Source organism: Dysidea avara, chromosome 13, assembly GCF_963678975.1.
Source record: "Dysidea avara chromosome 13, odDysAvar1.4, whole genome shotgun sequence".
NCBI lineage: Eukaryota > Metazoa > Porifera > Demospongiae > Dictyoceratida > Dysideidae > Dysidea > Dysidea avara.
The window spans coordinates 10,028,642-10,042,791 of NC_089284.1; the positions used below are offsets into that span (position 1 = coordinate 10,028,642).

Here is a 14,150-nt window from a genome sequence, read left to right on the forward strand (position 1 = left end):
TTACCAGCCATGCTAAACAGTCTAGTTGTCCCATCTGTGCGGCAGCGTGGACAGGAGCCATCCCATCATTAGCTCGTAGTCGAGGGTTAGCATCAGCTTGAGTTACGAGAAATTGGAGGCAGTCCAATCTGCCTTCCTGGGATGCAAAATAGGACGGTGTTGTGCCATTATTTGCACGTTTGTTGACCGTGCTATACACAAGAGAAAAGTGTGTGAATACTTTAACTTCAGCTGTTTACCTAGTTATTGAGGTACAGCTGTATTGACCTACCTAGGACTAAATTGTGTGAGCCATTTCAAACACTGCAAACTCCCTTTAGCAGCAGCTAGGTGCACTGGAGTGACTCCATTCTGAGCCTTACCAAGCGGATCACATATCCGTGACTCAACTAACCATACGGTGACACTCAGGTGGCCAAATCTCGCCGCCAAATGAAGTGGTGATGCGCCACTTTTATCGCTGACATTTCCTACACAGCCTCCGTGTTGGATTAGCCATTGTAGACACTCGAGTTGACCTGTAGCGGCTGCGTCGTGTACTGGAGTAGCTCCGTTATTTGCTGATTTAGTACCGCTAATCCCTGCTTCTTGTATTAACCATTGTAGACACTCGATTTTACCACTTCTTGCCGAGTAGTGGATAGGAGTTGCTCCGTATTTGTCCGTGATTTTGTCTAAGTTTACTGCTTTTAACGACTTCTTTAACGTACTTAGGTCTCCTTTACTAGACGCCCCTAACACTTGGTGTGGCCCTATTTGCTCCATCGCTAGCGTTTTGTGAGCCACGCCTGCTGAGGCTTAATTAGAATACCGGGCGTGTCAACAAATCATCCGAGGAAATACGTAAAAATGCTTAATTTGTCGTGTGAACTTTGACATCGGGCTTAGCGCGCGGCGCGTAAAGGTCGGGAACATTCTCCGAAATTCCCTAACAACGTCACCAGTTGATTCTCCCATTTCGAGTGTGGTCTTTCTGAAGTGAGTAGCGTTTTAATTTCGGTTGTAATCATGTTCGGACTACTGGGAAGCTTTGACAACGATCCTTTCTTCGAGTAAGACTCTATCGTTTAAAATTTAGTAAATTTATTTATTTATTTCAGGGATACATCACTTCGAACGCGGCCGTCTTTTGGACCAACCTTTAACATGGAACCTTTCGGGATGTTCGGTGGCACCAGGACAGCCCTGACTGGGCCAGAAACGTATGCTGTAAGTCGTTTATGCGCTTATCACACTCTCTTCACTAAATTCGTCTCGTAAAGGACAACAGCCACGCTCTGGCACAACGAAATGATATGATGTGGCCATTTAGTGGAAGAAGTCCATTTGACTCCATGTTTGCACAATTTGTAAGTACAGCAAATGGCGGTATTGTCACCTCACTGTAATACAATCAACACTGTTGTTACAGGGCCAGATGGCAAATGATCCTAATGCACACACATTCTCATCCAGTACTGTAATGAGCTACTCTAGTGGAGGTGCTGGTAGTCAGCCACAAGTGTATCGTGCCTCTAAGTCAACTAGCACCGGACCAGGAGGGGTAAGTGTTGTATTGTGGGATCAACATTTGGAAATTTGATTAGCTAAATTTAATATTCCATGGGATGTGTTTGTTAAATGGTTATGTGGCAACTAATAATTCTGTGTAACTAATTTGCAGTACATAATTGTTCATGTACACATCCAGTGTTAATGCTATAATGTGTTAAGAGATGTTCTGACTGTACCAAAATAATGCATTTGATATCTATCAAAAGATTGTAGTGGGAAATTCTACTTCAGTATAGCCTGTGAAGGTATGATGCAATCCCTATAGTGACCATACTTCACGTATGCCTTATTCCAAATGATGTCACAAGAATTTTCTATTTGGGTGACTCTTACATTGTTACCAATGGCGATCGATCTTTTGAAGATTGGTACAGCAACTAACAAACAAGATATCGAGTCAAAACTATCAGGTTTAGTTTTCACAATAAATAAACAATAGGATTCTTGGAAAGCCAGCTGAAGATTCTAACCTGGTGTTAGACAATAGATTTTATAATCATACGTGTTAGTTTAGGTCGATCTTCCAGGATTAAATCTTCATTTGATTTCTTATGAAGCTCCATTAGAACTCACGATTAAATATGTTGGAGTCCCCTCAAATAGAACATCCATTTTCAATCCAGACGTCATTTGGGATAAGGATTCTAGTCACTTGTACAGGCTACAAGTACTAGAAATTTTAAATTTGGTTAGGATCAAAGAAATAAAAGGTAGGGAAACAAGGGAGGTTGCCTACACCTCCATATATAGTAGTGGACATTTATTCCCTATACCCATGGCTTAGGATTAATTGTCCACACAAAGGATGACACGGGTAAATCCATGAAGCATGCATTGACCATATGGTGGTACGCCAAAAGGCACCTTTCAGTAAAAAATTCAAGCTTTTAGCCTTAGCCATTATTGAGTTGTCCTTGTCTCAAGGCATCAGTCAGGCAGTCAGGAAAGAAAATTCCACTGAACAATTAACTATTGAGAGTGTTTCGGGTCACTTTTGGGCTTCTAACCAATACTGCCAAGGCATCATGAAAGTGGTATTGAGGTGTGATACATGTATTTAAGCCCAAACCTTTATGATTCCTAATATGCGTAGTACTATTGTACTGTGTGATACTGAAGTAGGATACTCTCCCTCACTACATCTTATGTATGACTCGTGGTATTGTATTCACTAACGATAGTGTGGTTTAATATGACTTCTTTATGCTGGTGTACATGGATCAATGGTCTATGGTGTCTGCACATTAATGGTGATGATGTGCATGTGTTGTGTGACAGATCAAAGAAACAAGGCGACAGGTACAGGATTCAGTCAGTGGTGTACAGAAGATGTCTGTTGGTCACCAGATTGGGGACAAGTCACATACTATTGGGAAAAGCTACAACTCCAAGGATAACGAAGAAATGGAGACCCATGATTTTGTTAACATAGATGAAGGTACTGTGTGTGTGCACATGCATGCTATATAGAAAAACACTGGTGGTACTGCCAAATATTTTTATGGGGTATACGTCACATCCTAATGTAATAGCCTTTACTTTCAATGTCTAAGGGTTGATAATGTTAGGGTAGAAAGTATGGCCTCTAGAGACATGTTGATAATTAGTGGTGACATTATAAAGTCATACAACACAACTCCAGTGAACTGTGACCTTGTTACTATATTGCCAACTGTGTTTAATATTAACTAATGCTTTTTATGGTACAGATGAATCTGACACATTTGAAAGAGAATGGGATAACAGGATCCATTCTCATTCATTCAGGAGTGGTGACATGTTCACAGGTGGCAAGAAGAGGTTACCATCTCAGAGGATGGCCATATCATCCCAGCCATACCACAGTCATGATTACGATGATTCCGCTAAGGAGAGAAAGAAAGAGAAGCGACATCATCACAGGGACCATCTCGAACTTAACAATGATTTTATGGTACATGATAACTCAGCAAGGACCAGACCTCTTTATCATGACGAGACTGCACCACATCATCATGAAAGAACAATTGAACCAGAAGTAGATCATGATCACTATGGCCATCACAGTAGACCTAAAGCTCCAGCGGTCGGCCACAGGAGCAGCAAACATAAAACTGTAAACTTTCCAGATGTAGATGAGAAGCCAACGCGGAAGCAGCACCATCACTACCACTCCCCAAGGCACACACGAGATGACCACCACCGCCATCATCACCATTCAACTAAGAAACCATCCACTCTGATGTAATCCTCTTGATGCTGATGCACTGCTAACTCACCTTAACTGATTCTTGAATCTCCCTAATGCATGTTTAATGTGTTAACTGCTAATCACGTGCTTATAAATACTTGCACTATGATACATAATTACATATGCACGTAGTTGTAATGGATGCTGTGTCTGGTTATAAGGGTACCCTAAACTGTTAAGTGAAGTAGCCTGTGGTATGTTCTTTTTTAGAGTGTTTTATACAGGGATACCATTAAAGGTCCACCTTTTGGTTTCTGTAGTGTCGGGATTATTAGATCATTAGAATCAATAATAATAGCACTACAATAACAACTAAAGCACACAGAGGCTCTACAACTACATATGTACATGCACACATACATTACAGCATAATGTATTACATCATAGTGCGTGCACGTGTCCAGATACTACAGTTCCTCCCTCTTAGTTTGAAGGACTCCATGGCCTTCTGATCTTTCGAATTCTTGAAGAGCGTCTCAACACAGGAGGATTATCACTGTTCTGTGTCGGGGAGGTATGATTAGGAATGTCAGATGATATGGAACTGTCATTTGTAGGTAAAGAAACAAGTCGTGTACGAAGTTGATTTGCATGACGGCAGTGAACTGCTGTTTGGCCATCAATCAAAACTTTATACATTACTTTCCCCCTCCTATCTTTGACAGTGCCTGGGAGCCACCGTTTGCCAGGTCTGAAATTACGAACCCACACTGGATCACCAATCAGGAAGTGTCTAGGATGAGTATGGGCATCATATGACTGCTTCTGAAGTTCTAGAGATTTCTGAACCTTCAACTGGCATGGGTGTAACAAATCCAACCTTGTACGCATCCGTCTGTTATTTAACATTTCAGAAGGAGTTTGATCTGTCACAGAATGTGGGGTGGCTCTGTAGTAAGCTAAGAAGTTGGTCACACAATCCAGCAGTTCTGAAGTGGTTTGCGGATTTGCCTTATCTACACTCTGTTTAAAAGTCTGTACCAGTCTTTCAGCCTCGCCATTCGAGCGGGGGTGATATGGAGCTGTCGTTGTGTGGTGAATTCCACGAGACAAACAAAACTGCTTAAATTTGTCTGCCGTGAACTGGGGACCATTATCTGACACAATCTGGTGAGGAATTCCATGTGTGGCAAAGATCTGCTGTAAGTGTTTGGTAACAGTTTCTGTCGTAGTGGATTCCATCACATGTACTTCTGGCCACTTACTGTAAGCGTCAATCAGTAACATCCACATCTTGTTTCTATATGGCCCCGCAAAATCAATCTGTAGACGTTGCCATGGTTTGGCTGGAAAATCCCATTGATGTAATGGTACTCTTTAGCTGTCTCAGCACAATTCACACAAGACTTGACATGGGACTCAATATCAGTGTCCAAGGATGGCCACCAAACATGTAGTCGAGCAAGTGACTTCATTCTAGACATCCCTGGATGGCCCTCATGTAACAATTCTAGGATTGACCTCTGATATCGTGAAGGAATTACCACTCGAAGGCCCCAAAGTAGACAACCATTGTGAGTTGTGAGCTGTAAACGTTTGTTGAAGAATGGAATTAGCTTCTTGTCCAAAGAGTGTGAAGTGGTTGGCCATCCTCTAGCACAAAAACTGTAGACTTGTGATAGCACTGGGTCCCTCGCTGTGGCTGCCTTAACATCAGTCTCACGAATTGGAAGTGCCTGAAACTGTTGTTCTTCCAGAGCACAAACAATTTCTGCTTCGTCATCTTGTGGAGGCTGTACCTCTTGTAATGGCAGGCGAGATAACCCATCAGCATTGCCATGCTGGGCAGATGGTTGGTACCTAACTTCGTAGTCATAGGCTGAGAGGATAATGGCCCATCTCTGTAAACGGCTGGCTGTCATCTCTGGGATACCTTTCTGAGGATGAAAAATAGTGACAAGTGGTTTATGATTGGTAATCAATTGGAACTTACGACCGAGCAAGTACTGTCTGAACTTCTGGACTCCAAATACTATTCCCAAGGCTTCCTTTTGGATTTGTGCATAGTTTTGTTCAGCCGATGTCAGTTTACGTGACGCATATGCCACAGGCTTCTCTTTACCATCAGGGTAAGTATGAAAAATCACTGCTCCTATGCCCACTGGGCTGGCATCACATGCAAGACTGAGAGGTAGTGATGGGTCGTAATGTGCCAGTGCATCAGCTGATGTCAACAATTTCTTAATTGATTCCATTGCCTTGGTATGCTCACTGGACCACTGCCACTTTTTGTGTTTCTGTAAAAGATCATTAAGACAAGCACAATTGGTTGCTAACCCTGGTATGAATCGATCATAGTAGTTCACCATGCCTAGAAAAGATCGGAGTTCTCCTTGGTTCTGTGGACATGGCATGGCAGTAATTGCTTTGATCTTATCTGGGTGTGGTTGAATTCCTGCTTTGTCTAAGACATGGCCCAAGTAAATTACACTCTCTTGAAAGAAATGACACTTCTCTAGTTTCAGGCGGAGACCAGCAGTGTTCAACTTCTCCATTACTAGCCTAAGGTGGCTCAGATGATCCTGTTCAGAGCATCCTGTCACTACTATGTCATCCAAATAGCAAGCCACACCTGGTATGTCACCCACAAGTTGCTCAATTAGTTTCTGGAACAGGGCAGGTGCACAACTGAGACCAAAGGGAAGGCGTTTGTATCTGTATAAGCCTTGGTGAGTATTGATAACTGTCAGTTCTGATGATGCCTCCTCCAATGGTACCTGCAGATAAGCTTCAGCCAGGTCTAATTTAGAAAACTTGTGCCCACCATTCAGTTTTTGAAAGAGTTCCTCTGGAAGTGGGAATGGGTAGACATCATTCTTCAGGGCTGGATTTAGGGTGACTTTGAAGTCACCACATAATCTAACTTTGCCACCTGGCTTCCTGACAACCACAAGGGGGGTAGCCCAGTCTGAGTGAGAGACTTTCTCTAACACTTGTTGTTTTTCTAGTCTGTCCAACTCTGCTCCTACAACTGGTTTTAGAGCAAAAGGTAGTTTTCTCACTTTGCAATATTTAGGCAGAGTGCCTTCACGGAGAGTTAAAGTAGCATTAAATGTGGTACAACATCCAAGTTGTGGTTTGAACAGGGCTTCATTCATTGTGATAATTTCCTGTAAAGTGGTACTGGGTGTGGTAACTGCTGTGACAAATTGCTCAGGGTGAATAGTGATGTTAAGTTTAACTTGTCCATCCCTGCCAATTAGATTAATGCCACATTGAGTGACATAGATTTTCAGCAGTGAGGATATGGTAGGGTCATCTTGGCGTTGAACTGTTGTCTGAAAATATCCAATAGGGTGGATAGGTTGACCCTCAAAAGCTCCAAGCACTTTTGATGTAGCCTCCAGTTTGGGTTGATGAAGGTCTGCCCAGGTTTTTGTGTTAATGAACGTGAGTGGAGAAGCAGTGTCTATTACTAGACGAAGACGTTTATCCAGTTCTGGTAAGTAAACAGTTTGAAACACTGGGGGAATATGTTTGTCATCACTATCGGCTGTTTTGTTAACGGTAATGACTGCTGAGTCCAGTGACTGTTCTGGTATTATTTCTTGTACTGCTGCTGTGGAGCGGCACACTTTGGCAATATGGCCAATCTTACCACAGTGTCTACATGTAACATTGCGAAAACGGCAGGTGCTTCTTAAGTGTGCTCCTCCACAACTGGCACATGGCTTGGAGGTTGGCGGCTGAGAGCTTGGACCCTTAGTATTAGCAGTTCGCTGGCTCTTAGTACGAAGAGAGTTCTGGGGTTTAACGGTCCGTGGTTGCTTCCCGGTTGCTGCCACTGTGCCGGCGTCCGTCTCCTTCTTGTCGTTGTCGGCACGTTTGAGCGATTCATGCTCGGCCGCTTCAAAGGTGCGAGCTAGCTCTAACAACTCTTCTAGTGGCTTCTTGTGATCTTGAGCCAACAATTGCTGGAGTAAGCGTTCATTTCGCAGGCCCATCACGAACTTATCGTGGATGTTGTCGGCCAATTGGACTTCTGTCCAATCACAAGTGGCTGCCAGACGCCGTAGTTCAGCAATGTAATTTACCAGCGACTGCCCTTCTTGTTGCTTGTAGTTGTAGAACCGATAGCGTTCAGCCAAGACTAACTTTTTGGTGCCGTATTGTCCGTCGAGCTTAGCCTTCAACTGAGCAAACGTGAGTTCTTCTGGCTTCTTAGGGGCACACAAACTGCAGAGTAGTTTGAAAGTAGAGGAGTCAATATATGTGCAGAGGGCTGCACGTTGCTTGGCCTCAGAGCCTTCACCCGTAGCGTAGGGACTAAGTGTGAGCCACTGTTCGAAGCGTCTGCTCCACGAATTCCAATCATCCGTACGTGAATCAAAAGTATTAATCGGTGGAGCTGTAGCCATTCTCGTCGCCAATGTAGTGTCGGGATTATTAGATCATTAGAATCAATAATAATAGCACTACAACACACTACAATCTAGCAACTACAATAACAACTAAAGCACACAGAGGCTCTACAACTACATATGTACATGCACACATACATTACAGCATAATGTATTACATCATAGTGCGTGCACGTGTCCAGATACTACAGTTTCAATACAAGCTTTAAAGTACACTGTACTCTAGTTGCTTTTCAGAGTGAGTTAGGAGCTATTATCTTGTGCTCTGCCCCATTGGCTGGGTGGCTGAATAGCCCCACTGGAGCACAATGCTACTGGTGATATGAGAACAGTTTGTTGAGGAACCTTTGTCTGTAGTATATGTCTCTTGGCCCTTGCAGTTTACTATTAATGCAATGATAATACCGAACAATGATCTATTTATTAAAGTTGGGCAACTGGTCCTACAACCTGTTTAAAATTGTCATAATTTGAAAAGGTGGAGAAAGGAGAGAAAAACCCATGACTGGATGAAGTGCTGTAAGGGGTACAGAACTACCTGGATCAGTTTGGCCAAATGTAGCCAGCGCACATACTTGGAGTTTGCCACAGTTCTCCTCTTGAAGGAGACACTAACCTAATCTTGCAGAGGAATTGAGAATAACTGTTGATCATCATATTATATCAAGTGCATTGTGTAATCTTTTCTGATAGAGGGCACATTATGCCATTTTGTAAATTTGTACTATATTAACTGAAATTGGGTAACAAAAGCATTTCTGGTGACCTTGGTCATGATGCTTATACATATATAAAAAGTCTGTAAACTCTATAAACAATGATGGTCACGTCTTTGCTGTAATGATAATCACATGAGCTGAGCTACAATGGAAGTATAACTTTCTTGTGTGTGCAGTAGCTGAGCTGCTAGTCATCATGATGCTTATTATTGCAATAGGTAGTGTGATCAAGCTGATTGTAGCAGCTAAGGAAACTGAACACTATAATAGCATAATAATACATAAATACATTAAATGGTATGGAAGAGTACAAGGTGTTTAAGACACAAATCCCCAGAACTGGACTTGACTGTCTCCACCATATGACATGAGTGGGAGATGATGATGGATGACTCGATAAGGGAGAACACAGTACTTTGACATGTAACATGAGAAACATAGACACCAACATGCTCATAAAGACATACAGTTACACATAGCACACTACATGGTATATCACATAGTAGATTGTGAGCCTTAAGATAACAACAATACAGTAGCTGGACAAGTGCATTTGCTCAGATATAATTTGAATTCTGTTAACTACTCTAATAGAACATACACTTGTGTTAACAAAATATTCCAATTGAACAGTCATCTACAGCAAAGGGTGGTGTGCCTTGTAGCAAGTAACATAGTAGTTGTTCAAGCTAAAGAGTAATGGAGGAGTCTCACTGTGTGGCCACAGCTTGACATTTAGTGTACAAACAATAAGGGGGCTGTAACCCCTCATATACTATGATGGGAAAGCTACAAATGTGACCGAATTTGACGAAACAAGACTTCCACACACATCCACTTCTATAACTTTGAAGCACCATAACTCATTGTAGGAGTATGCCATTAGTTTCAAATTTTGCCCTGGTATTTTAGCATACTATGGAAGAATTGTGTGAAAATTTTAGGTCAATAGCTTGCTGACTAGTCAAGTTACAGTTGGTTAAAGTCAGAGAATCGGATGTGTGTGGAAGCTTTGTTTTGTCAAATTTGGTCACAAATTATATTAAGTCATGTCTCATCACTTACATATAATTATTATCCTTTTAAAACTTGATTTAGGACATTCACACCTACAAATAAGAATTATTAAGTTCAGGTTGTTAGGGGCAACAGTTAATTTCCTTATTATGTAATCCATCACTATCACCAGGAGCTTATGAGCCGCTATCACATATAATATAAAACTGTAAATTTGTATGAGAAGCCAACAGAAAGCAACACCATCACTACCACTCCTCAAGCCATATCCAAGATGACCATTGCCATCATTAAATTAAGACCCCACTCCTGATTACTCTGGATGCTGATACACTGTTAGATCTCCCAACTACATTGCAACTGTTGTTAAATGTGTAGCTATTACTGAACTGTTGATTTATTAATCCTTGTATTTAGTTTCTGTACAGATTTGGATATACTTTCATAAAAGGTAACTAGTAGGTATATGTTATACTAGTTTACTTTCATATGCTTCAGTGTTATTAACTTTTTTCAGTGTAACATGCCAGTTTGTATGATTATTCCACTCAGATATGCTTTACTAAATAGTGGAACTATATCTCTGTACTTCCCCAATATATTACAAGCAAAGTAATTATCTTTTAAGCTAAAATTCTATCCACTACACAGCCTGAATTATGGAGTACAGTACACAGAATGTGTCTATTTGGTTGTAAAACTATACCACGTAACTAGTAGGGATGCCACGACATAGAAATTTTTATGTCACATGTCATAGAGGTTTATGTCACGACATAAGCAAATCTTAAAGTTTCACAACTGAAGCTATTACTTATGAAACTGCATAGCTATTTTGATTCAAACATGCAAAAATATCAACTTAAACATCAGCAATATTAATTATGAAATCAACAGCCAACAATTGCTCATACTTATTTGTCAATTTTTCTCATATTTATTGCATCAAAATTTTTAATCAAAATGAATGGAAAAGTGTGCATTATTAGGAGATATTTATGTCACGACATAAAGAAGCCTATGTCATATCGTATCATGGAACTTTATGTCACGACTATCGTGGCATCCCTAGTAACTAGCTATACGGTGCAAAATTTGCATGGTTACTTGCATCTATGTTAACAGTGTTGGGAGTAACGCGTTACTTATGTAACGGGTTATGTAATATTATTACTTTTGTGGTAACAAAGTAATATAACGAAATATAAAAACAGGTAATATAACGCAAGCTACTTTACTTACAAATGTAACGCGTTACCTAAGTAATATAGTTACTGTAACGAGTCTAATATTACGTAATATTATTACTACAAGTAACGAAGTTACTAATCTCGTTAGTTATCCTCTGAGTAACGCCTAGCCACAACGAAGTAACGAGGCCTACTGAATGAAGCTTATTCATCAGCTTCTTACTTTATATAACCAAAATTTGCATATTGTCCAACAATGTAATCATGTCACGTGATAAGGTGATAGTTTCACACGTGACAGCTTAAGGCTGTGGACACAAATTAATATAATATGTAATTATTACAGTTACTTTATTTTATGGGTAATATGTAACTGTAACTAAATAGTTCAGTTGCAAGTAATATGTAATATGTAACTAGTTACTTTTACAAAGTAACTTGCCCAACACTGTCTATGTACCTATTGTAAGCTACAGTGAAACCTCACTTAGTGGCCATGTGCACCTCATTTAAGCATTTAAGGCCACCTTGTTTATAGTTTATATATAGTGCCAGAATGTCCAGATTCATCATAATTATAGGATTTTTGTTAATAGGGCCACCTCTGTCATTAGGCAGGCCAGTGGCACAACACACTGCAGAACCAACTGGTAAAACTAACATAATATTCTCTCAAAAAGGGGGCCAGCTGAGCAGACAGACAAGGTATCACTGCAAAAGTTGCTGCTCCAAAGTACCCAATTTTGCTGCCAAAACTGAGCTGTCTGTATGGCCTATTTGTTTTTACCAGCGATTTTTCCTCAAGTAATACTGGAATTATAGTGCCAATGGTAAATTGCTGTTACAGCAACTAGCCAGTTGAAAGCCTCGATAAATAAGGCTACTTTGTTATGGCCGCATTCAGTAATAGAGCCACTTCTAATGTGTCATGGGTCCCATAGCAGGTGGACCTATATGAGGTTATACTGTAATTTAGTTACAATACAAAATTAAAGTAACTATAGTTCTAGTACCCCAACATACTCTGTTTGCCATGTCCAGTAGCTAGTTATATCATACATGTAATTGTAATGGAAGTTTACTCAGCCTATACTGAATTTCTGAGAACAACATACCAAAAAATTATACACCAACATAATACACCATACACCAGCAAGAAATACGTGACACCTAACTAAAATACAAATACTCAAAAGATGACATAGTGGCAGCCTCCCCCGGCACAACTTTTGAACTGATGTAGTTAATGAATGCAGTGGCCTCTGGTTACAGGGGTAGAATCTCATGAATCCGTAGGTGCACTGTGCTGGTAGAGTTAAGGGGAGTTGCCTGGTTGCATGTTCTATTAGAGTGTTTTATATCAGCAGAACTCGGTAGCTAGAAAGCTATCGTGAATACCACAATCAAAGATTCCTCGAAAGATTCCACTTAAAGCGAGTCACTAGGCTAGTCACAAAGTTTCCTACACGAGACACAGCATAGATACTGGGGAGGGAGCGTAAGAGTAGTCCACTCCAGGAAAAGCTGACACCAGAAGAAAACACAGTTGGAGTGAAGAGTAGTGTTCTGCCCCAGTCAAGCCCCAGTAGCAGGGTGGCTGAATGGCCCAGGATGGCCTCACTGGAGCACAGTGCTACTGGTGGCTATGAAAACGAGTTCATTGAGGAACCTGAGGATCGATTAGTCTGTAGTATCTGTCTCTTCCCTTGCAGAGATGCTCATATGAGCGTTTGTTGTGGCCACAACTTCTGTAGGAGCTGTGTGGTAGCAGTCGCTACACATTGTGGAGACAGTACTAAGTGTGTTTGTCCAGTGTGTCGTGGATGGAATTTCACTGCGTTCAAGAACAAGCAGGCTGACCGTGAGATTAGAAGTTTTCGTGTCTACTGTACTAACATAGACTGTACTTGGGAAGGTGAACTGAATGACCTTAGCACACACGTTAGTACTTGCCGTGACCAGTTTGAGGATGTGCAATGCCCCAATAACTGTGGTGAAGTGTTGCAACGACGATACATCACCAGTCACATTGAGAAGGATTGTTCACGTCGACTGATTCAATGTCAGTATTGTGACACTTCAGAGGAGAAAAATTACATCGAAGGAACACACACGCTTTATTGTCCCAACCTGTGGAGACCTTGTCCTAATAAGTGTAACACAAGGAACATTCCTTATGATGGCATTATGGCACACAAGCAGGAGTGTCCTCTTGAGAAGGTTAACTGTGAGTATCATAGTGTGGGATGTTGTAAGAGGATGGTGCGTAGGAAGAGGAAAAGGCATGAAAAAGTAAAGATGGAGGCTCACCTTAGAATGACTAAAATCAAGCTGTCAGAAACAGAGGTCAAATTGTCAGAGACAGAGACCAAGCTATCAGAGACAGAAGTCAGACTGTCTGAGACGCAGATCAGACTTAATGCTTTAGAGACTATAGTGGCTAAACTGACAACAGATCATGGACCACAGGTTCGTGTTGTTATGCCAACATACACACGTTTGAAACAGACCAATGCTGACTGGTACAGTGCCATGTTTGAGACACACCCAAGAGGCTATAGGATGAAACTGAATGTTGTTTGTGGTGGTCATGACAATGGCACAGGTACACACCTGTCTGTCTATCTCTGTAATATTATAGGACCACATGATAGTGAATTGTCTTGGCCACTGAGGGGAGAATTTACTATTACACTGCAAAACCAGTTCAGAAATAGTGTTGAAGATTACTCAAGGACAGTGGAATACAACAATTTCACTCCAGATAGTGTTAGTAGACGGATGAAGCGTCGTAAGAGGTCCAGATCAATCAGGGTCAGTTTAGCCAGATGCAGCGGGCGTGCTTGGGGTCTAGCACAGTTCATCTCTAATGGTGATCTCTCGAAGGAAACACAAACATGTCGGTATTTCCTCGGTGATAAACTCACATTCATTATTTGGTTTACGATTAGTAGGAAGAAATAGAAAGTGCTTATATACTAAGTGTATTGAGTACTGTGTAATCATTTTATAACAGAGGTACATTGTCTGTCCTCTATAATTTAACTTTGTAAATTTTTATTTAATAACTTCAATTGGC

At 41.1% G+C, this 14,150-nt stretch overlaps 3 protein-coding genes and 1 long non-coding RNA gene across 4 annotated transcripts in view; 3 read left to right on the forward strand and 1 right to left on the reverse strand.

The window, feature by feature from the left end:
• LOC136243363 (espin-like) overlaps positions 1-1,047 on the reverse strand; it is an 11,341-nt gene extending 10,294 nt beyond the window's left edge. Inside the window, exons 1-2 of the mRNA XM_066034881.1 lie at positions 272-1,047; positions 5-191 (exon numbers count right to left, since the gene is read on the reverse strand). Of these exons, the coding sequence (XP_065890953.1) occupies positions 5-191; positions 272-765 (681 nt within the window). The 5' untranslated portion in view covers positions 766-1,047. The remainder of the gene's footprint in view (positions 1-4; positions 192-271) is intronic.
• LOC136243364 (myeloid leukemia factor 1-like) lies at positions 894-3,926 on the forward strand. The gene is made up of 6 exons (XM_066034882.1): positions 894-1,052; positions 1,101-1,209; positions 1,263-1,349; positions 1,412-1,543; positions 2,833-2,992; positions 3,264-3,926. The coding sequence occupies exons 1-6, from the start codon at positions 1,009-1,011 to the stop codon at positions 3,779-3,781; spliced, it is 1,050 nt and encodes a 349-aa protein (XP_065890954.1). The 5' UTR covers positions 894-1,008; the 3' UTR covers positions 3,782-3,926.
• LOC136243366 (uncharacterized) lies at positions 1,550-2,291 on the forward strand. The gene is made up of 2 exons (XR_010694859.1): positions 1,550-1,799; positions 1,863-2,291. It is a non-coding gene; the product is annotated as an uncharacterized lncRNA (long non-coding RNA).
• An 8,756-nt stretch (positions 3,927-12,682) lies between the features above and the next one.
• On the forward strand, positions 12,683-14,035 carry LOC136242220 (TNF receptor-associated factor 4-like). The gene has a single exon (XM_066033641.1). It carries the CDS (start codon positions 12,683-12,685, stop codon positions 14,033-14,035), a length of 1,353 nt encoding a protein of 450 aa, XP_065889713.1.
• Positions 14,036-14,150: the final 115 nt, after the last annotated feature.

Excerpts from the sequence above, each read along its gene's own strand:
- LOC136243364 (XM_066034882.1), top strand. The coding sequence starts at position 1,009 with ATGTTCGGACTACTGGGAAGCTTTGACAACGATCCTTTCTTCGA. Across the intron at positions 1,053-1,100 it reads GACAACGATCCTTTCTTCGA|GGATACATCACTTCGAACGC; the intron begins GTAAGACTCTAT and ends TATTTATTTCAG. Across the intron at positions 1,544-2,832 it reads CTAGCACCGGACCAGGAGGG|ATCAAAGAAACAAGGCGACA; the intron begins GTAAGTGTTGTA and ends GTTGTGTGACAG.
- LOC136242220 (XM_066033641.1), top strand. The coding sequence starts at position 12,683 with ATGGCCTCACTGGAGCACAGTGCTACTGGTGGCTATGAAAACGAGTTC.